This window comes from Pinus tabuliformis, chromosome 7, assembly GCF_031772625.1.
Source record: "Pinus tabuliformis cultivar Carrire ecotype Pingquan chromosome 7, CPIR1, whole genome shotgun sequence".
Taxonomy (NCBI): Eukaryota; Viridiplantae; Streptophyta; class Pinopsida; order Pinales; family Pinaceae; genus Pinus; species Pinus tabuliformis.
Genome location: NC_142293.1, coordinates 386,628,604 through 386,651,136, shown reverse-complemented (window position 1 = coordinate 386,651,136; position 22,533 = coordinate 386,628,604). Strand labels below are relative to the sequence as shown.

The following is a 22,533-nucleotide window of genomic DNA, read 5'->3' as shown; positions in this document are numbered from 1 at the left end:
TCCTATGACTTGTTCTTCTGCATTAGACTATGTTTCAACTATCTACTCTTCTATTGTAGGAAAGTCACCATAAAATTGGCTTTGGCTAGGTCATCCTTCAATTCACTAATCTATGCATCTTTCTCTTTGATGATATCATATGATGTCTTCTTCCCATGTTGTCTCCTAGGTTAGCCATTTCAATTTCTAGAGGTACCACTTCTTCATTTTGCAAGGGTGAATCATCTCTGCTCACAGGTGATTTCTCTTCCATGGTTTTAGCCTGAACTACTTCTTCACTAACATTCTCCTTAGATAGCCTTTTTGCCTCAGACCTAGTTTTAGGTTTAGATCTAGGCATCTCTTTTTCTGGCTCAGGAGAAAAAACCAATTTCTTACCTTTTTTGTCTAACTTTGAGATATCTTCCTTGGACTGAGATTTTGTTACTGATGGCCTGCTTGATGATTCATCTCTCTGTGGTCTGGAAGATGATGAAGGAGTATTTTGACTTTTTGACTTGTTGGAGACAGGTAGGAGAGCAGCTGCCTCCAAGAAACTTTCCCATGACATGTTGATTCTTGCTAGCTAGTGGAGTATTATCATTTTCACTAGGGCATGATGAAAGATGCTAGCTTGATGATCTTTTCCTTTAGAATACACCTTTTCTGCCATCTTCACCAAACTTTTGAAAAGATAGTTAGGTAGATTTAGAGGCTTCTTAGAGGTGAAGTGCATTAATAATCTAATGTGATATTGGTAAAGCCTGCTAAACCTACCTTCACAAGTGAAGTACTTCTGGATGGTCTTCATTAAAGGGTTGTACTTATTTAACAACTACCTGCTAGGAAACATGTGTGAAGGAGAATCCTTGTACTATGGCTTCAAAAACATTTTGTAGTGCTCTAGATCCAAGTCCATTCCTTTGAACCATATTTCACCTTGATTAGGAATGGTTGTTGCTTAAGCTATGATCTCTTCTGACACTGGAAAATTGACCCCTGCTATAGTGGCCTGATCCTTCTTGAAGTTAATGGAAAAAATTCTAGATAAATCATGATGATAGCCCACCTCTTGCACTCTTTGACAAAACCCTAGGCAATCTTCTTGCTCAAATGACTTTCTAATCAACTCTAATGAGATAATCTCTTGCATATGAGTTGGATCATACCTATATATCTCACCTCCCTTATACGTCTTTCTATCACTAGTCTTCACCATGTTTTTTGGCTTCACTTTAATAGAAAACCCTAGATTCAAACAAGGAAAGGGCATGAGGTGTGATTAGCAAAATGGAGTGAAAAGCACCGCAACTTGGAGGAAGGGAATGAGGGGAAAAGGAGGTAGGAAAAATTCTGAGAAAATTATGGGGGGTAGGATAGATGTTAGGAAGATAATGGCAATGGATTTTCTCAAAAGAATGAGAAAAAGGGGTGAAAAGATTAGATTATAGACTTAGGGAAAAAACACAGTAGAAAGCTAGGTTTTCTTGAGAAAATGTTGAAATGAGAGAATTTTAGTAAGGGGAATGGTGGGGAATGTTTAATGAAGGTAATGAAACATATATGAACATAGAAACAAAGGTTTTCACTTTCGAATGAAGTTGTAGACCATGAAAGGAAAAAAAAACAACAAAAACCATAGGGGAGGATTTTTGAGTTGATTTCTAAGGAAAAAGATTGCAAAGAAGGTTGGTGAAGTTTGGTTTACCTATTTACAGAACGTCTGAAGCACTTGAAATTAAAACTGAACATGTTCTTCCTCCTTTAGATCTCTCCAAGTGAAAAGCGCAACACCTTTCTTCACAAACACAATGAGCAAATGGAAAAGGGCAGTGGTGAAAAATTATGAATCTTTGATGGCTATGGAAACTGTCAAAGTGGTAGAAAGGAGCTCTGGAGATTTTTGAAAGGATAAAATGATATTTTGAAATGTCTTAATGCTCATTTATAACTAGAAAATCAATTTTTGGCTCATATTCGAATGATGACCTCATGTGTACTTTGAAGTAGTGGTTGATGATATGATTGGTACGGGAAACTATGATTCTTCAATAGGAAGTGTTACATCTCGATGTGATGCAGATGTAATTTGATTCTCTTTGAAATACTTTATTTTCCTAATTTCTAACTCCCATAACGAAACTTTTTGATGACCATAATGGATGGCAAGACTCCCTTTTTCAGAATGCTGACTGAGATAATGATGAAAATCATAGGAATATTCTAAACCATAACCTAAATGATGACCAACTAACTCATTTGATGACTTATGATAGGAAATGGTGAAAATGACCATGATGGATGATTTGTGACCTTGAATAAGTGGAGGGAGTAGGAATGACACCTTGACAATGACTTAAAACCATTTGACAATCAAGAGACATGTCAAATTTAATTTGAAAATATTATAATTTGACCTTAGACTCTAACAATAGTGAAAAGAGTAATTTTGATCACTATGACTATAGGATTCTAATAGGATAGTAACTAGACTTAAGAACCTCAACAACCAAATTTAGAAACACCTAACACTATGACAAAAAATCCTCCTTTCCTCCCTTATGCGATTACTAAGACCCCTTTTCTTTACCCTTCACCAGGTTTTGTTTCGCACTAAGTCATGGAAATCCTCACCTTACCAAATATGGCTCTCACGATTCCCATCTGGTATTTGGAACCTCAAGCCATGTCAGCATGCTCAGGGATCACATCTACATGATTGGTTATGAAAACCCCCCGTAGGAGACCTTACGAACTGTAGTATGACCTGCATCAACACTAAAGAGAACCACCAAGAAGGATAAATGGAAATCCAAGAATAATGACACCCCAACTACCTCTTCTCCTAGGGTACCTCCCCCATGTGAGTTATGTAATGTAATGGGGCACCCTACCAACAAATTCCCCCATTAGAAGAGTTCGAAGCCCTTCTTCATGCCCCCAAGGCACCCTTTCCTTCACCATCCTCTCTAGGAGATAATACCACCTCACAACAAGGGATTACACACCAACCATTAGTATCATATTTTTGCACAACGTGGTTATTACACTCACCATTACCCTTATCTCTATTGATATACGGATGCATTAGGTTCCCTTCATCACGCCAATAATATTGCACCATCGCTTCCTCCTACTCTAGTGGCTAATGATGCACCTGTAACCATTTACTATCTCTTTAAGGAAGAATCCCCACGAGAAACTCACCCATGTGGTTTCTACCATTGACAGTAGAAGGTGCCCTTAGTCAATAACAAGTATGTATAGAGGAAACATTTTGATATTCAAACATTATGAAAGTAAAAAAATCAAAAGGTTTCCATAAATTTAGCTTAAAAAATCAACCCTCGTGGGTGCTTCAAAGATCTTTATTCAAGACCTCATAGATTTTTCTTTGATAGTTATGAGGGTCTCCACAATCCTACTCAAAACTTAAGGAGGAGAAATTTCTTGAAAAATACTCAAGCTCTTGACATGATGGGTTCACCATTCATGCCTTCATCACCAAGAATCCTTAATCGCAAAATGTTGGTAGCTCTCATCTCATTTATGTGGAAAACAACCCCATTGATGAGCCAAAAGATGGAAAGGGTGTCCACAATTTATATAAATTCAAGAGCATGGAGATCCTTAAAAAAGAAGAGGTTATGCATTCATATGCTGTTAAAATTTCTCCAAAGCCATCAAGTATAACAGGACTAGGAGAATTCAACCATTTGAGAGATCTTTCTTTTCTTCTTTGAGAGAGAAAGAGCCTACAAAAGATTTTTTGTCTCTCATTATTTCCCATCATCTCACCCCATTCCTTTATTTCTCTATCCCTACCTCCCTCCCTCAAACCATTATTTAGATAACACCCCCTCTCTCTATGTGCTCCAGTTCTTTATGTATATCCCTTCTTTTATCCTTCTCGGTCTATCCCTCCCTTACACTTTCTCCTTGCTCACTTTCCCTCTCATTCTCTTACCCCTGACATAATCTCTCTACCTCCCACTCTTCCTCTCTCTTCTCCCTTCACTCTCTCCCTTTCTCTATATTTCTCTTCCCCCTAGTCTCACTCACTCACACACTATCTCTATCTCCTCCCACTCTCCTCCCCCCACCCTCCCTTCATAATAACCCATTCCAACTTTGTCTTTTGCTTCCTCCATAGAAAATTTTAGGGGCGAATGTTTGCCCTTTGGCGAAATTAAGGGGTTTTAAATTTTTAGTGGGTGAATATTTTGTATCATAGTACATTTTTACAAATCACCTCAAATAGCCCACTTTATTTTAAGGGAGAGGGTAAAAAAGGTAAATTTAGCCCTTGAAATTAGGAGTTACAACCTTCCATTCGCACATTTTCAATAATAGGTTTTATTTAAGTGAATACTATGGGCCAAAGGCCCAAATACCATATTTATAAAAGAGGTATGGTAAATTAATAAAAATATAAATAAATGAGACGTATGGTAAATAAATAAAACATTTTTTACATTTACTCCATAAGTCACCTTATATACATGCAAGGGTGTAAACAAATAAAAATATAAGTAAAGTGGAGGTATGGTAAATAAATAAAACGTCTTTTTATACTTACTCAAAAGGTATGGTAAATAAATAAAAATATAAATAAACTAGTCGCATGGTAAATAAATAAAACCTCCTTTTATATTTAGTCCCTGACCCTCATTCTATTTATGAAGGCTCAAGAAAGAGGTTTTATTTAAGTGAATCCTATGGGCCAACTACCATATTTGTAAAAGAGGTATGGTAAATTAATAAAAATATAAATAAACGAGAGGTATGGTAAACAAATAAAACATTTTTTTATATTTACTCCATAAGTCACCTTATATTTACGAACACTCAAAAAATGTGTTATATTTAGGTGAAACCTATGGACAAAATACTATGGGACAAATACCATGGACTAGATTGTTATTAATACCATGCAAAAAACATTAATAACCCTAATATTAGTATTAATAAAAATAAAAATGGCACATGGTATTGACCCATGGTATTCACCAAAATGGCACATGGTATTGACCCATGGTATTCACCTGGAATGTAGCCTATTTAAATGGGGGAATTAAACCAGCATAGATCCATCTTTACTCTGGATCTACTAACCCCCGAGAGGTATCAAATATTTTGATATGTAAACTAGCATAGAGTGAAAAAATATTTGATCCGTTCAAGAGTAAAAATGGATGTTGTAATTTAATGTATGTTAAACATTTTAGCTTGGTTAAAATAAAAAAATAAAATAAAAATCAACTATTAATTTTATTAATCTCTATAAACTACTAATAGTAATTTTTAAGCTCCAGGTTTATGATAACCCATGGTATTGACCCATGGTAATACCATGGTATTCATGTGAGCATAAACTATTTAAAGGGGAAATTATATCATCGTAGATCCATCTTAATTCTGGGTCTACCAAATGCTCAAAGGGATAAATAGATTTCATCCCCCTAATAGTGGTAGATGTGGAGTTAAGATGGATATAGGTTGGTTTTTATGATAATGAATATATTAAATATACTTAGGAAATTATATTGTAAAAACATGTTAAGGTGAATGGTTAAAGCATAGACATTGGACAAGTATATTTGTATACTTATGTTTTAAACTGAAACAAATCCAGGGCTAAAAGGAATGGATTGATTGCACTAGTCATCCTTCTATAACTTTCCAACATATGATGGAGTAAACAGATTGTAATTTGGGTAATTTTTCTAATCGCAAACAGGAACATACTTGTGTATTGGCAGGGTGGTTACGAGGTCCCTAGAAGTGATGAATTTGAATTTTTCTTGGTTTTATATATAGTATTAGGTTTTTTCTCATGCTTTCTGTGAATGGCATGGGTGAATTTTATCCTACACCCACTAGGTTATCGATATGTAATTTCAGTAATTTTGATTTCAAAAGATATTTTAAAGAAATGCAATGATTTCATTTGTGTATTCAATAAACACAAGATTTTATAATTGAGTAAAATATTCGCCATGCCTAGTGAGAGATTCGCCAAAAAATTATATATACATATGATATTATTGATAAAATCGCCTTCCATTTTTCCTATATACCTTGGACATTCGCCCATTTATTATACATGTAAATTTAGGGGTGGTTCTTAAAATTTTCCCTGGCTTCCTCTAATTATTGACTACAAATACTTCCCTACCCCTTCCCCACCTAATTTACTTTCCTCTCTCATTTTCTAGATCATACTCATTCTCTCCTCTCCCTCACCAACTCCTTCTTTGCCACACCCCCTATCTGTATTTTTCTCTTTACCACCCATTTCTCCTCTACCCTGCATGTTATACAAAATCTACAACTACAGACATAAGTATCTTCCCTAGACATAGTAGCTTGGTCTAGAACAACAAAAATCAAAGACTATAAAGATTTTCTTAGAATAATTAGAGAACAGAAAGATGTTTACTTGTGATCCATCACAAGATCTTCTGTCTTCTTAGTTTATCAGATCCAATGTAGCTCTCATCACTATAATTAGAGCCTAAACAAACAAACAACACAAGCCAAAGATATACAACATCTATGTAGCATTATCCAATCATTCTATTCAATGGATCAACATAACATTGGAACACATGTATATAAGCATAACGTAACACATGTAGGAAAACGACATACTCTTTGTATTAATATGAAAGGGAGAGAGTTTACAACCAAAAATGGAAGCTCACATTGTAGAGATCCTCCCAAGTTGACTTGTCCTTCCTTTCCACAATGAACACCTCAAAGCCACCATAATGAATGGGAATGATAACTCTCTTATGATCAAAGAAACAACATAAGGGTATGATTAGTCTCGAAAATCCAACCCCTAGCTTATGGATCATAGTAAATATATATGAGAGGATGATAATTAACGAATTCTTATCCATTTACCAATCTAAGCTTGAGATTCACTCTTGATGGGAGGATGAGATCAAGGGATAAGTGGTTAAATATCCAAGGTATGATCAGATAGGATCAAATAGGATTCAAAGTTCTTATCCAAGGTAAATGGTTGTAACAACTCCTGGAAGCTTCTAAAAGAGGAAGCTTCAGGATTCTTTTTATTTTTTCCGAATTTCTCGAATGAGTGCACCCCCAACAAGGGACAACTTGATGCTCATTAGAGAAAGTGCATAATTCAAAAACCTATTATTGAATGCAGGTCCCTAAAGGGTCGGTGTGTGTTGGGCCTTAAAAGCACTGAAATATACCATTTCCCAAATTTCCCAACCATTGATAGTCAGTACCTATTTATTTTTTAACAAGCTTGAGGAGGATAACATATGCTTGATTTGTAAGTTCATCCTTTGGATGAATCCCTCTAAGTATGTTTAACAAACCCTAATAAGGAGTGGTTCGGTCCTGTCATGTTCGACGAGTCCATCGTTGTTTTATTTTTTTACGAGTCCATCAAAGGTGTAACTCAACTTCTTTTTCACGTTTAGAGAACTTGAAAAAGAGGCGAAAAAGAAAAATCCAAGGACTCCTTTCAATAAATAGTTTCTTGAGTCTCAAAAGGCAGAAAAAATACTCAAGAGAACCTCTTGGCTATGTTCAACTAAGGTATTCCTTTTTCATAAATAGTCTATCTCAGTCTAGAAAAGGGTTAAACTTCTACTGAGTAGATGTATTTTCATTTCCTTTAACGAGTTCGAAAATACAAGTGCTCGAAAATATTTTCATGTTTTAGGAGTTTGAAAAGAGTTGAAAGAGGACTCCTCTAGGAGGAACGAGTGGTATAAAAGTGTTGATGGTGCTAGACTTGCCAACATGTCAAGGGATCTCCCCGGTAATAAGTCCCAATTAGACCTCATATCGTTTGGTATAGGAGTCCCAGCAGTGGGATGTAAGGTAATGCCTTGACCGCGATGTTGAACAGAGGCAAGTAAGATAACTCTATTAGTAGCAAGGGTGTGACTAATGCATAGAGTCAAGGAATGTGTATTAGAGGTTCCAACACTTCGAAGGCAGAGGAAGGTGAAGGTGAGTTCCAGGTTGAAAGCGATCAGTCCAAACTCGGCTAGGAACACACCACACAAAGGACATGCAAAGCTTCCGGCAGAGCAGTCCACTTGGATGCAGCAGTCATAACAATAAGGTAAGATAACATGAACAACACTCATAGATCAGTCTGAGACGAGTGTGACGGTTGATATAGCAAGGTTCATGAGAAAGGTCTGTTTGATGTCCAGTAGAGCATTCGACACAAACAGTGACAACATTAACAACATATGGAACACATTAACAACAAGATTCATATAATTTCATATAAATAAGTTCATATACAAGTATGTAATTTAAACAACATATATCATTAAGGCAACTGGAACAGTCCAACTACAATAACAACATATGCATGAAAATGTGTTGGCTCTTATTATTAAAGAAGTGTAAGTCACAAACATATAATACACCATGTAAACCTACTAGCCCCAACAGTGGAATGTTACAGCCACATCCACATGCTCCTCCAAAGAGATGTACTAGCTCTGTGTAGTGGAGAAGCCAAGGCAAGTTACAATATTGTCCAAGCCTTCTTCAAGATAGTCTTAGTAGAAGCTTGGCTGACCAAAAGCCTATACAATGAGTTATGAGGGACTGTTTATAGCAAAGGGTGGGGTGAACCTTGACATCCCCTTTGTGATCATTCAACTACCCTTATGACTCTTCACCTACTTTATGACTATTACATACACTATTGACACTTGACATGACTCAACATTACAATGCACATGTACTCATGTGAGACAACATGGCTTGAGAAAGCCTTTCAAGACATCACTAACACTCGGTTTGTTGTGGTGAGACCAACTCTTTGACATGCTTGTGATGAGGAAGGTGGTGAGCGGATGCCAAGCTTGGTCATCCGTGATGGTGTGCATGCACCTCATGGTGACATCTTTCTGAAGCGAACTCTTGCCTCTGTTGCAACGATGCATTGGTTCGGCCCCTTCATCCAACTCATCTGCTAACATTTGCATGGTCTTCTTGGGTATGGATAAACCATCAACACACTAATGCATAGTGTCAGAGTTGATCTTCAAGGGTGGTGATGGTGGTCATGTGAGGTCTAGTTGGGACTTCATACCAGGGAGATCCCCTGAGTGTTGGCGGGTCCAACGCCATCAACAAGTCTATAAATGATATGGCACTATTTTATGTGATATATGTGTTTGGTGATTAAAACTATTGTTTATAGTCTTAGATTGAGAAATAAGGTTGGCATGATGGGTGATATGTTTATTATAGGTCAAACTTGGATCGAAATATGAAATTCCTTTTAGCTACAATGTTAGGTTATTTCCTTCACCATGAAAGCATTTTGATAAAATTTATATCATATTATATGATATGTGGCAAGGTATATGTTTAAATGAAGCATTGAAGTCTTAAAACGCCATATTTATGATTTGCAGTCCCAACTGGAGATATTAAATGAAGTTTTTATACTTAGAGCCTTGATATCATGTGATATATTTCAGTGATAGCATTGACCATCAATATGTAATGTGAAATTAGTTTGTAATATGAGAACAATTGGCGAACGTGGCATTCAATGGTTATATCAATGTTTCAACATGTTGATCCTTCTTGCCTCATCACTTGCCAACTAGGAACACTAGGATAACACCCTGTCATTATGTTACTATCGATTTTTAATGTCATACATGGCACCCAAGGCTATCATTTAATGGCATCTATGACTTCTTCCTTACAAAAATTCAATATGCCTCGGTTTATGAATGTCATTCAATGGCTATGTTGAGTCATCCATCTTGTTGTTTCAACTCTGTCAACATGGCATTGCTCCATTTAAGAATATTAGCGACATGCGCTGAGATGGAAACTCAAGTATTATATGTGTTCTAACCCTCTTGTGACTCACATCTCCAACATGGAAATCCTCACTATGGCATTTACTCCACCATTAACTCTACCAGCACTTTGAAAGAATTAGTTTTTGTATGCCAACTCTACACGTTCATGTTGACTTTTTGTAGAGTATTCAACTATGGTCCTATAGTTTCAGTTGTTCTTTGATAATTCTCTATGGGGACCGAAGAGAAAAAATGATCCTTCTTGAACTAGGGATAGTTGTTGTGATACTAGACCACCATCTCTCTGAGTGTCTCTGTCAGAAATGCATGAAAGTAATCTGGTTTTTATTTAGTGGTTGATGAGTTGAATTTGCATGTTGTTTTTATTTCCCGCTCCTTGTTTTTACATTTAGTTTTTCATTTATTACCTAATGAAGTCTTAGACATTTCCTATAGTCATGAAATTTTCATATGGGGACCTTCGAGATTATGTTTTTCTCTTTCTATTTCCATATGGGATTCAATATATGTCTATATCATTTGCATGCTTATATTTTTTGTGCAAAACCATTTATATAATCAATTCATGTCTATAGGTCTCTATTTACTTAATTTGAAATATTACACATTTTTTTTTATTACAGGCATTTTTTTGTTGATGCTTTAAGTAATTGTCCTTTTCCTAAAGTATTTTTGCCCAAATTTTTTTTAATAAAAACCCATGTGATAGTAGGTTTGTTAACACTAAGGTATTCTTTGGCATATATTGCATACTTGTTTCTTTCTCGCATGAGCTTTTTCAACAAGAACATGGGCAGAGGAAGAGGAAATAGGGATGGGAATTTGGGGATAAGAAGAGAAAGGATACCCGAGGTGTCAGTTCCTTTTGATGAACAACCCCCCCTTGAACCCCCCTTTCTTTGTGGTGCATATAATTCATGCAAATAATATAAGACATACCCAACATTCTCCCAATTGTTTTTTTCTTTTCATGCAAGAGGCCATAAGAGTACACAGTCAATAGTTTCACACAATAATGACCAGTTTTTCTCTACACCAAGAGAAGATTTTAGTGCTCACATATTTTGTGAACACTTTTATAGCACTCTCCAAGGTGTCCACCTTTTTGATAAATGCTTTCATGTCTTCAATCATATCCCTCACAAAATTTATATTGAACACCGATATGCTTTATCTTCAAATGATAAGAAGGGTTCTTCGCCAAGAAAATTGCACTTTAGATGTCACAATCTATCTTTATGGATTGTTTTACTAACCCCTTACTTAAACATAATATTTGTAACCAAACAACTTCCTTTCATACATAAGTGGTCACCATGTGTTCAACTTTTGTAGTTGAAAGTGCCTCTATAAATTGTCTCTTTCTCATCCAACCAATATCTCCTCTAAATAGGCTAAACACATACACACTTGAATATCTTCTACAATCTAGATCACCAGCGTAGTTTGTGTCAACAAATCCATGTATGTCGAAGACTATGTCCAGTCATGATATTCTTTATGGTATCATAATCCATAATCAATACTCGTATGTAGATACCTAAAAATCATGATTTATTTTTATCCAATGCTCCTTCATTGGTCTTGAGATATACCTGCTTAATATTCCCACTACATGTGTAATATATGGTTTATATAGACCATTATGTACATCAAACTTCTAGCTACATTGGAAGAAGGGACAAAAGACGTTTCCTCTTCCTCTCGCTATGTCTTGGGACAATAATTTGCAAATAACTTTACACCTAAAGGAATGGATACCTTCACTTATTTACTTTCCAACATATTAAAAATCCACAATTTATCTTATTTAATAGGGTTTCATATTTTCTCGATCTCTTTAAATTTACATGTCCATGATAAAATTTGTAGCATTGAGATCCTTCAAGTCAACTTTAGAAAAAAACTAGGTTTTCACTTCCTGTATGATTTGTTTGTTCATTTCCAATCGACAACATATCATATGAATTCAAGACCAAATAAACAAGATTATTACCAACTAATTTAAACTACATATAACGGCCCATTTTTGTCCTTGTGAAGCCAAGTCCCTGTATGTTCCACTTTTATACCACATCCTTGGGCATTGTTTTAACCCATAAAAGGACCTTTCCATCCTGCTTACCAACTATTTCTTAAGATTCACAATAAATCCTTATGGTTTCTTCATATACATGTCTTCTTCCATATTTGCATGTAGTAATGTCATCTTCACAACCATCTATTCTACCTCAAAATCAAAAGCAATGGCAACATATTAAATAAATCTAAAAGAAGCTAACTTTTCAACAGTAGAAAAAATATCACCGAAATAAATTCCTTACACCTAGGAATAACCATTTACTAATAACTGAGATTTATATTTCTCCACATTGGCTTTTGCATTCAACTTTTTCTTAAACACCCATTTGTTCCCGATGGGTTTTCTTCTGGTTCCAAACACCATTATATATCAAGAACCATTCATGTCCAAGGCTGGAATTCCTTCAACCATGGCCTTTTTCCAGAGTTTACCATCCTCTAAATTCACTAACTCCGTGATAGTTCTAGGATCATCATCGATAAACAGAGAAAAAATTGAATGGAAATCAAGTGCAGTATACCTTTCTGTCTGCATTCTTTCTCAAACCGATCTCCTCAAAATCAAAGTATGTGTTTCTTCTTCTTCTTCTTGTTCTTCTATAGAGTCTAGATCATCATCCTTCAATTAAAACTCTATTTTCTTTGGTTCTTTCTCCATTGGTAGGACTTCTTGTTTGATAATATCTTCTACTTCTCTCAATACCACATGTCAAATGTACACAACCTTATTTTCTTTTGAGTTCTAAAGCTTGTAACTTTTCAAACTATCTTTGTAAGAAATAAAGATACACCTTTCAGATTTTTTATCCAAGTTAGTTATATCTTCCTTTGGGACATATACATATGCATCATGGCTAAACAACATGAGATGTGTGAGAAATGGTTTCTTACTAATCCATTCCTCATGTGGAGTCTTATCATATAACATCAATGAGGATGATCTATTTACTAAGCAACACAAAATATCTACTACCTCCACCAAGAATTATTGTCTTAACCTAGCACCACTCAGCATGCTCCTTTCTTTTTCCATCAAAATCCTATTCATAATTTTCACAACTACATTCTATTGAGGTGTGTATTTGGTATATTATGCTATTTTATACCACACCTTTTAAAGAGCTCTTGAGATGTCTTCCCAGATAACTCTCCACCATTATTCATCCTCAACACCTTCATTTTTTCTCTATCTGATTTGCTACCAAAGCCTTAAATTATTTAAATATGTCAAAAAATTCATATTTATTTTTGAGGAAATATATCCTTGTATTCCTTGAGAATTCATTTACAAATGAGACATAGTACACATATTTACCTAGTGATGGAACCAACTGTTGGCTCGAAATCTAAATGGAGGAAGACCCCAAGTTCGAACATAGGGCGCCAACAAAGAGGTTCATTGTAGTCTAGCACCACACTGACATCTTCACCTCACTTCACAAGGAAGTAAGGAATCTCACCCCAAGCATGCCGAGACTCAGAAATATAATGGATCATGGAGAGGCATCAAGAATCAGCACAATAGACAATGCAGTTTAGGCATCTATAACAAAGGTCCACATTAAGAGACATGCATCATACACAAATTATAGACTTGCAACATGAGTAATAAGAGATAACAACATTCAAACTTTTACTAAAAGGAATTTTTTTAAAAGGGTCATTCATTCAATCACATTATATAGACACAGAATAATCCCACAACTTCCCCTTTTATTAACAGATAAAAGCATCATAACAATACAACATTACAAACATCACCACTGGTACAACAATCCCCTTAGATCACATTACAAAGTAGAGCTCACAGAAAGAACATTTAATAGCAAAGGGGTCTCGTTCAACACAACGACAACATGTCAGCATGGATCCTTCTATCTCCTTATGGTATCTTGCCTTTGTCCTATTATAGATTTCCTTCCATAATCTTGCTCGCTTGATATACCCGTTCTCACCTCGGATATCACGTCCACTCTTCTACGATGACTTCTGTAGACTTAACTTCAACTGCTCATTCTGCATACTTATATTTATTGTCAATCTCTGTGAACTCTAGCTTGACTACGCTTTTCTTCATCTTTCTTACACATTTCTTTTGGCATCTGTTTGTTCTTGAATTACTCTTTTCGTTTTCTTCAGTGGTCTTCTCTACAACTGCTTTTCGATCAGACCTGGTCAAAACTTTCCAAAATTGGGTTCCCCAAAAACAAAGGACCCGACAAGTCCTAACCACAATCTATTGACTTGTCCCCAATTCAATCCCTCTTTGGCACTTCTGCTACTAGTTCTTGTTGTTGTGTCCTTCCTATGCTACTTCTCCCTATGCCACAAGTGCACCTTCAAATGAAGGACCCAACTCAGGCACTGACTATATGACACCGACTCTGAACTAAGAGTAGTCATTTATCACAGACCTCTAGGAATCCATCAAACCCACAGCCTGACTAAGAAATTGGGTGGTGAGTTCAACATTGGGGTGTTCTGGTCGCGCCCCTAGGACAATGTGCCATTGGTTCTCAACATTGGTGGTGAGATGCCTCAACCTCCTCAAGTGTTGCAGGGCAGGCGGTTTGAGGTCGCGTAAGAAAAATTTGGTAGCAGAAGAGTCTTCTTCAATTTGGGTGATATGTTTCTCCAACGAATCAGTGCGAGCAAACAAATCATGTTATTGGTTGAGATTGGCCATGAGTAAAGCTTGATTGAATAGTTAATGGGCTTGTTGATGCAACTCATATACAGGTTGATTCTTTTTAGCAAGGAACCCAAACCAGTCATGAACCTACCGGAAAATTTCCTGCCCATCCGCAGTAATTTGGAAAAGAGAGTCTTTAAGCGAAGGTGCATCTAGGATTTCCTGCTCAATTTATGTGGCATACTAGGTGGTTGGGTCTAGAAGCGTTTTCTGGGTAGCGACAATGGTGTGCTTCAGCTCTTTTTTTACATAAACAAGTTCGATACACGCTGCTTTGATGTGATCACAACATTCAGGAAGAGTACAAGAAAAAAAATATTTTGGTGTGTTCGATACCACTTCAACAATAGTTGGCCATAACTTCTAGAACTTGGCACCAATATCCTCGACCCGGTGTTATAATTCTTCCTTCTCATGCATAATTTGATCTCACTCAGCTGTAAGGGAAAGAATTTGTTGTTGTTGTTGTTCATTATCGTGGACTAAGTTATTGTGCAGGGCTTCCGCCTGTCGAGTAGAAACCTATATAAAATTAAAAAATTGGGATGACGACCAACTGTGGAGATCACCAGATGACATGTTACCCTGTAAAGGAATGTGTGCTTGCAGAGGTTGACCACTAGTGATAGATTTTTCAAAATGACCCTGTGAGGAGGTTTGTTGCTCTAGGTTCTGCTTAGTGTGGAGTTTGATTCGACCTTCTTCAACAGTGTGCAATGACAACGAGGGAATAAGGATAGAAGTCAATGCAACAGTCCCTAGGGCTTTTCGGTAGTTGTCAACATTTTGGTTGAGTTAGAGGAGCTAAGTTGATGCCACTTCTGGGCCTGGCATCCGAGGCAAGGTATGCGGTACATGCATTCCGGCAATATCAACAAGGGCGATGCTCACATGTAATACATCAAGGGATTTCTCATTAATGTCTTGGATGATAGAGACGACGTCCATTACGGTCTCGGTAGTAAGAGGGTTAACAGTTTGTGGAAGATCTACCAATAACACCTACCACTAAAGAAGCAAAGAAAATGTTACTGGATATGGCTTAGACTCTCACCATAAACAAATTATGGGGTTTAAGAATAGAGAGAGCAACAATTGATACTGGTATTGTTGAGAGATAAGGCTTAGCGTTCATAATTATTTCAAAAGTGAAGTTAATAGATGGTTTAAGGATATTTCTAGCATTCATATTTGAAAGGTGTGCAAATATAGGAACAACTAAATATACTACTATTAAGAAGAAAGAAGAGCAACCATTGAAATCCCTATATTTAGAATTGTTCCACTTATTATCAAATATGGTCAATCATATTATATTTTATTTCTACACTAAGTTTCTATGTTTTTTTCTTACTAAAATTTAACTACATTTTATAATCTTCGTATAAGGAACCTCTATCAATGTAAAAACAACAATAAAATTATATATTTTTTTAAACTTTGATGAATTATTATGATTCTTTAGCTATAAAATGTTGTCCATTGAAAATATTCATTCTTAAGAAAGAAATGTGGACATTAATATTAATATTTATTTCTATAAATCCAATTTATTTCAAATATGATATCACAATATTTTGGACAAGTCAATTTTATATTTATAAATAAATTGAAATTTGTCTCATATATATATATATATATATATATATATATATATATATATATATATATATATATATATATATATAGATATATATTCAACTTTAATTAATAACAATCATGTTAACCAATCTTGCTGTTAGTGTTGGTTTATATTTTATAAAACCAATATATTTGAAATATAATGCAGCGATATTTAAAACAATTTAATTTATATTTATAAATCAATTAAATTTATATCTTTAACATATATTTATTTTTTAAATAATATTTATATAATATTATATATATATATATATATATATATATACTTATATTTTATCTTTTATCCTTAACATGTGATTTTATAATTTATTTCAATATTAAAAATTAAAATACTATTTCTTAATAATATATAATTTTTATTTAAATATTTATAAATAATATTTATCAAAATTTAAACCAAAAATAAATTCCTATTCATATGGCTAAAGTAAATGATATTTTTTTTTTCCACAGGAAAAATATCAAACCATCTATTAAAAAGAGAGTTACAGAGTAAATGCAAAGCATTATGGAAAGACTCAATTCCACCATATATGGGGAAAGGAAAGTCTCAGCCGGCTATCAATACATGCCCGAGGTGTAAAAACGCACCAGACTTAGCAAGCCAAAACATGAAAAGCGTCTCCTCCTGACCACGCGCACCTCCCGGGATCCGATTCACGCAGAAGAGGTATGGAATAAGGCGCTGAGAGTTCAAGAGAAACGAGAGGCAAACAATGACCTCAAGAATCCACAGTAATCACTAGAAGGATTCTCGGAAGACAGAAAAGAAGCGATGAGAAAACACAGCTTCCCGGGCCTCCTTAATAAAGGAAATCAGCCCAGAAGCCCTGAAGAAGTTCTACAGAAGAGATTGGAAGCAAAAACAAGATGAACCGAATCAAAATATGTACAAAAACAAAAACAATTTTCTGATGAAACAAAACTTAAGCAAAAATGGGTTGTTCGACTGATCGAACCACCCCATTTTCTTCCTCCGTGACAGTCCACGACCCCATATCATGTTCAACACCCGCTTTGGAAAGGCGATCCGCTTCAAAATTCCTTTCCCGGAAGATATGGCTGAGAGAGATCTCCATGAACTGACATTTGAGGCGAGAAGCTTCTTTAAGCAGAGGAATCAGAATGAAATTTCTGCAGCGTTGAGACCCATTAAACCAATTCACAGTATTCATTGAATCCCCAAAAATCTGGACTTCTCTCACATTTCTAAGTATAAGCCAACAGAGAAGGAGATGTAAGGCTTTCAATTCTGCAAAGTTATTGGAGCCCTGTCCCAGACCAACTGAAGCTTTAACAACCTTTTCCTTTGATAAGTGAATAATCAAGCCAGCCCCGCAGCGACCATTGATGTCCGAGGCCCCGTCAAAATAAGCCCACGGCATAGAATATCTAATAGATTCTTGACGAATAGCTCTGGAAGTAGGAAGAGCTTGAGGAACAGGAATACTTTCATAAATAGCAACTCCTTCTGCGGCAAGTCTTCCAATAGGGAAGACAGAATCCTTAAAGATGACTTGATTCCTAGCAAGCCATGTCCCCCAGGTGATGAGTAACGGAATGGTTCTCTCTCTGTCATTTGAAGTTTCATTCCACCACCTCTGCCAAGCATCTAAGAGCCCCTGCCCTTCCCACCTAAAAGGAACTTTTAACAGCCTTAACATTTCGGCCCATAGGCTGGAATTAAAAGGGCAAAAAAGAAACAGGTGCTGAACTGTTTCGACGTTGTCTTTACAAAGGGGGCACCGGCCAGGACCAATCCTTCCTCTTCTTTGAAGAAAATCCCAGGTAGGAACTTTCTGAAGCAGGACACACCAGAAGAACAGTCTTGTTTTAGCTGGCCCTTTTAACTTCCATAGCGATTTAACCCACCAAGCTGGATTCTCCCATCCATTTTGAGACATCATCCATTTATACCCCATCTTTGGAGAATAAAACCCATTCTGGGCAAAGACCCATCTAAGCTCATCCGGAGAGTCAGAGAGCCTGACTGAGGAGTTGAGAAGGTCCCTTTTATACAAGTCCCATTCCTCCAGCCATTCATCATCCAAATTTAAATCTCTTCCCTGAATCCACCCTTGACTCCAGATGGTGGAAACCCGGGGATCAGCCACCTGATTTAAAGTGTAAAGACCCCTATCTTTTAAGGCCGAAACCAGCCCCTGAGATAGAGAAAATCTCTCTGAATAGCCTATCCAGGGGTCTCTACCCAACCTGATCTGAGTTCCGTCCCCCACACTCCAAGCCAATCCCTTCTCTATGACTTTGACAGATGCTACCACAGCTTTCCAAACCACCGAGGAGTTTTTGGAAGACTTTTGCGGCAATCTGATCCAATCAAGCGTTGATAGGGGATCAATATATTTTCTTTTAGACATAGAGGTCCACAGGTTCTCAGTGGAAATGAGTCTCCAGGCGAGCTTTGCTGCTAAAGATTGGGAGAAGCAAGCAAGATTTTTAATACCCCAGCCTCCCCACTCTTTAGGACGAGTGACTTTATCCCACGCGATCCAAGGGGTAACTTTCTCAGACTTAGACCCCGCCCACAGAAACCTGCTGCATAATTTATCAATTGAGGATAATATTCCTTTGGGAACCCATGTCAGACTAGCCCAGTAGACTGGAACTGCCATCAGAACAGATTTAATTAACACAAGCCTACCAGCCCTGGAAAGCCACTTGTAACTCCAATGTTTCAGTTTGGATTCGATTTTTGCAAGGATCCAATTCCAATCTTTTATCCTGTAATTGTCAGGCTTCAGAAAGAACCCCAGATATTTAAAAGAATCCTCCAGCATTTTGACTTCAAAGTTCAGGACCAATTCCACTCTACGCATCAACTCTCTGGACAAACCTGTGCATGTGAGTGTGGATTTTCTCTTGTTTATGCAGAGACCAGTAGCCTTCAGGAAAAGGTCCAAGATCCTCTTGAGCATCCTACAGTCCTCGAGACTACCATTGCTGAAAAGAATTATGTCATCCACGAAGAGGAGGTGAGTGACCCAGAAATTATGTGCTACTTCAATTCCTTTGAGAGTCCCCTGCCTTTTTGCGTCATGGATCAAAAGACTAATGCCATCTACTGCCAAAAAAACAAAAGGGGAGAGAGCGGGAAGCCTTGGCGAAGGCCACGTTTAGGGCTAAAAAAACTGGATGTCGCTCCGTTGATTAGGACAGCTATGGAAGAAGAGGAAACATAGCTCATAACCGATCTTACAAAATCATACCTGAACACCAAGTGAGTTAACAAAAGCCTAAGGTACATCCAGCTAATTCTGTCATAAGCCTTAGACAAATCGATTTTCACAACGGCTCCTTTTTTTTCCAATTTTTAGACTATGAAGCGTTTCTTGAGCAACTCCTACAGCTTCATGAATTTTTCTACCATCTAGAAAGCCAAATTGCTCAGGGGAAATGTTTCTAGAGAGGAAAGGTTTTAGCCTAATGGCAATAATTTTTGCAATAATTTTGTAAACACAAGTACATAGGGAAATGGGCCTGAAATCATCAAAAGAACCTGGGAGATCAGATTTGGGTATGAGTGCTAGAAAAGTGGCATTGAAGGGATGATAGATTGATCCTGTATGCCTGGAATCTTCCACAACTGCCACTAACTCATCTCCAATGAATTCAAAGAAATGCTGGAAAAATTCGGCAGTCCAGCCATCCGGGCCGGGGCTTTTGTCCCTTTGCATGGATTTGAGAATGTCTTCAACCTCCTCCTTAGAAACAGGTGCCATGATGGAGTCATTACCTTCCTCCTCTATGAACCTTGGAAAGATCTGGGCGACTCTAATAACTTCTGCAATAGAAACTTCCTCTGGCGCTTTGAAGAGATTCTTGAAATAATTGACCCCCAATGAGGCCAAATCTTCAAAAGAACGAGCCATTTCACCATTGGCTTTCTTCATTTCCCAGATTGTATTAGAGTTTTTTCTCCCTTTGGCATAATTCTGAAAAAACTTGGTGTTTTCGTCCCCTGCCTGCAACCAGATCGCTCTACTTTTTAAGCGCCAACTTTCCTCTCTGAGCTGGAGTATTCTCCTTCTTTCCATCTCCAACTCTTGAATTCTAGCCCGAGACTCTATTGTTCCATAGCCATTTCCGTCTGGGTCTTCAAGGAGGGCAAGCTCAGAGTTAACAAGTTTCAGGGTTTCTTCTTCCTTCAGTTTCTTTTGGAGGGCCCAATGCTTTGAGGCGACCTTCATCCTTTTTAAATTGTCCATAAAAACCTGGCTGCGACTCTCATCTTCATTGAGAACATCTTTCTTCCAAGTGTTATGGAAGAGGCTAATATAAGAAGCATCCGAGAGCCAAGAAGCATTAAATTTAAAGGGAGTACCCGGTTTAGTGAAATCTCCCTTCACTTCCAGGAAGACAGGGAAATGATCCGAAAGACCACCTTCCCCAACCCAATGTCTAAAAGCCTGTAAATTTTCTGCCAGCGATTCACAGATCAGGAATCGATCAAGTTTCTTCCCGATCCAATCTTCTCCTATTCTTCGATTCCTCCACGTAGGGCGCAACTTGAGCGGGGAGACATCCACCAGGAGAGAAGAGGCCAGTTTATTTTGAAAGAACTCAGAAAGGGGATCTGCTCTGGCTCTGACCCCCCAAGATTCTGTCATCCCCAAAGAAAAATTAAGATCTCCTCTGATTATAAGGTTTGGGTGCGACAGAAAAGACTTTGCGAAGAAGGAGTTCCAGAACCTCTCCCGTTCCAAAACAGGACCATAGACATTAAGAAAAAGAAAAGGGATGCATAGTTCATTGGAGAATAGTTCCACAGCCAAGACATTTTCTGATCCCCAAGAGGAGATCTCTCGTAACACCTTCACGTTAAAGCCCAGAACCACCCCTCCCAAATGTCCATTAGCATCAATGGCATGGAAGCTCCAACCCGGAAGAAGCTTGAAGAGACATCCTGTAATTTCTTCCCCCTTCCCCAGAGTTTCTTGGAGAAGGATAATATCAGGTTTGTTGGTCCTGACCAGATCCTTCAGAGCTAGCTTTTTGGGTAGACTAGCTAGACCCCTGCAGTTGTAGGATAAGATGATCATCGAGAAATCTCAGGGGGTGACTGCTTTGCTCTAAGCACCCCTGGCAGAGACATCTGTTTCCCTCCAGCAATATCAATGACAGCCTTCAACTGTGCCTTCGACAGATTTGTTTTCCTTCCTCTTAGCTTTCTCGGACCTGCTGACACCATGTCCAGCTCCAGACCTCCTACAACCGGCCCTTTCCCTTTCCTGATGGCCAAAGGTCTAAGATTGTAGGGGGGTTCAGGGCCCCAAACACTAGGAGGAATAGATGAGGCAACATCCATGGGAAAAGAAGACAGCTTAGGAGAAGATGGGATGGCCATTATAACACTGTCTAATGAGGCTAGTCCCTTCTTCAGGTCTGGCAGATCATTCAAGAGCTGCCTGAAAGGACCAGTCTCATCACAACATGATTGAGGAAAAGCATTAGAAGAGCAAAAGGAGGAGGAGGGGTAGAAGTGAACTCGCCTGAGTCGTCCCTGCCATTACAGAGACTGCTGAGATACCCAGGAAAGACAACGGGTTTGATATAGACTCACTTGCTGCAACCCCAGGCTGTTCCTTTTCAACTTCCTCCGCATGCTCCGGACCCAACTCCTGAGCGTTTGCCTTAAAATCGTTCTCCTTGATCTGAGCCCCTTCTTCCTGAGTGAACACCTCCTGATTTTTCTCCAGATTTTTCCCACTTTTCCTTTGCCTTCGACGACGACGATGTCCAAGAGGACACTCCCGGGCCAGATGTCCATAATTATGGCAGCGATGACATCTGAAAGGGAGGTTTTCATAGTCCAGGGTCTGAATAAACTCTAGACCTCGATACTTCAGGATCATAGCATCCGCCAAACCTTCTCTGGGGTTTAAACTTACCAGGAGACGGGCAACACTCCAGTCATGAGTGCGTAAATATGATCTGTCAGTGTCGAGAAACTTCCCCAGTGTATTACCAATTGAAGAGAAGGCCGAGTCGGTCCAGAATTGCATAGGGAGACCCGGTAATTTGACCCAGACTGGAGACTCCGTCGTTTTTTCTTTCTGGGCATCGAACAGGGGTGTCCATTTCCTGAATAAGATGGGCCTCTTCCCGAAACTCCAGTGCTTTTCCAGCACCCATTCAACATGCTCCTTTTGTCCAAACCGAATGCAAAACCAACCTCTGTCCAGATTCTTGATCTCTTCTGGCTGACCTGGTGCATCTTTCCATTCTGACTGAGCCCAATCCTTGATGAAAGCAGCC

At 37.8% G+C, this 22,533-nt stretch overlaps 1 protein-coding gene across 1 annotated transcript; it reads right to left on the bottom strand.

The window, feature by feature from the left end:
* Positions 1-17,183: 17,183 nt before the first annotated feature.
* Positions 17,184-21,317, bottom strand: LOC149247610 (uncharacterized). Its single transcript, XM_089444746.1, has 2 exons — positions 19,775-21,317; positions 17,184-19,336 (listed from the first exon to the last, which is right to left on the bottom strand). The coding sequence occupies exons 1-2, from the start codon at positions 21,315-21,317 to the stop codon at positions 17,184-17,186; spliced, it is 3,696 nt and encodes a 1,231-aa protein (XP_089300872.1).
* Between the last annotated feature and the right edge of the window lie 1,216 nt (positions 21,318-22,533).

Excerpts from the sequence above, each read along its gene's own strand:
- LOC149247610 (XM_089444746.1), bottom strand. The coding sequence starts at position 21,317 with ATGATCATCTTATCCTACAACTGCAGGGGTCTAGCTAGTCTACCCAAA. Across the intron at positions 19,337-19,774 it reads ACCCAAATCTGATCTCCCAG|ATGGCATTAGTCTTTTGATC; the intron begins GTTCTTTTGATG and ends TTTTGGCAGTAG.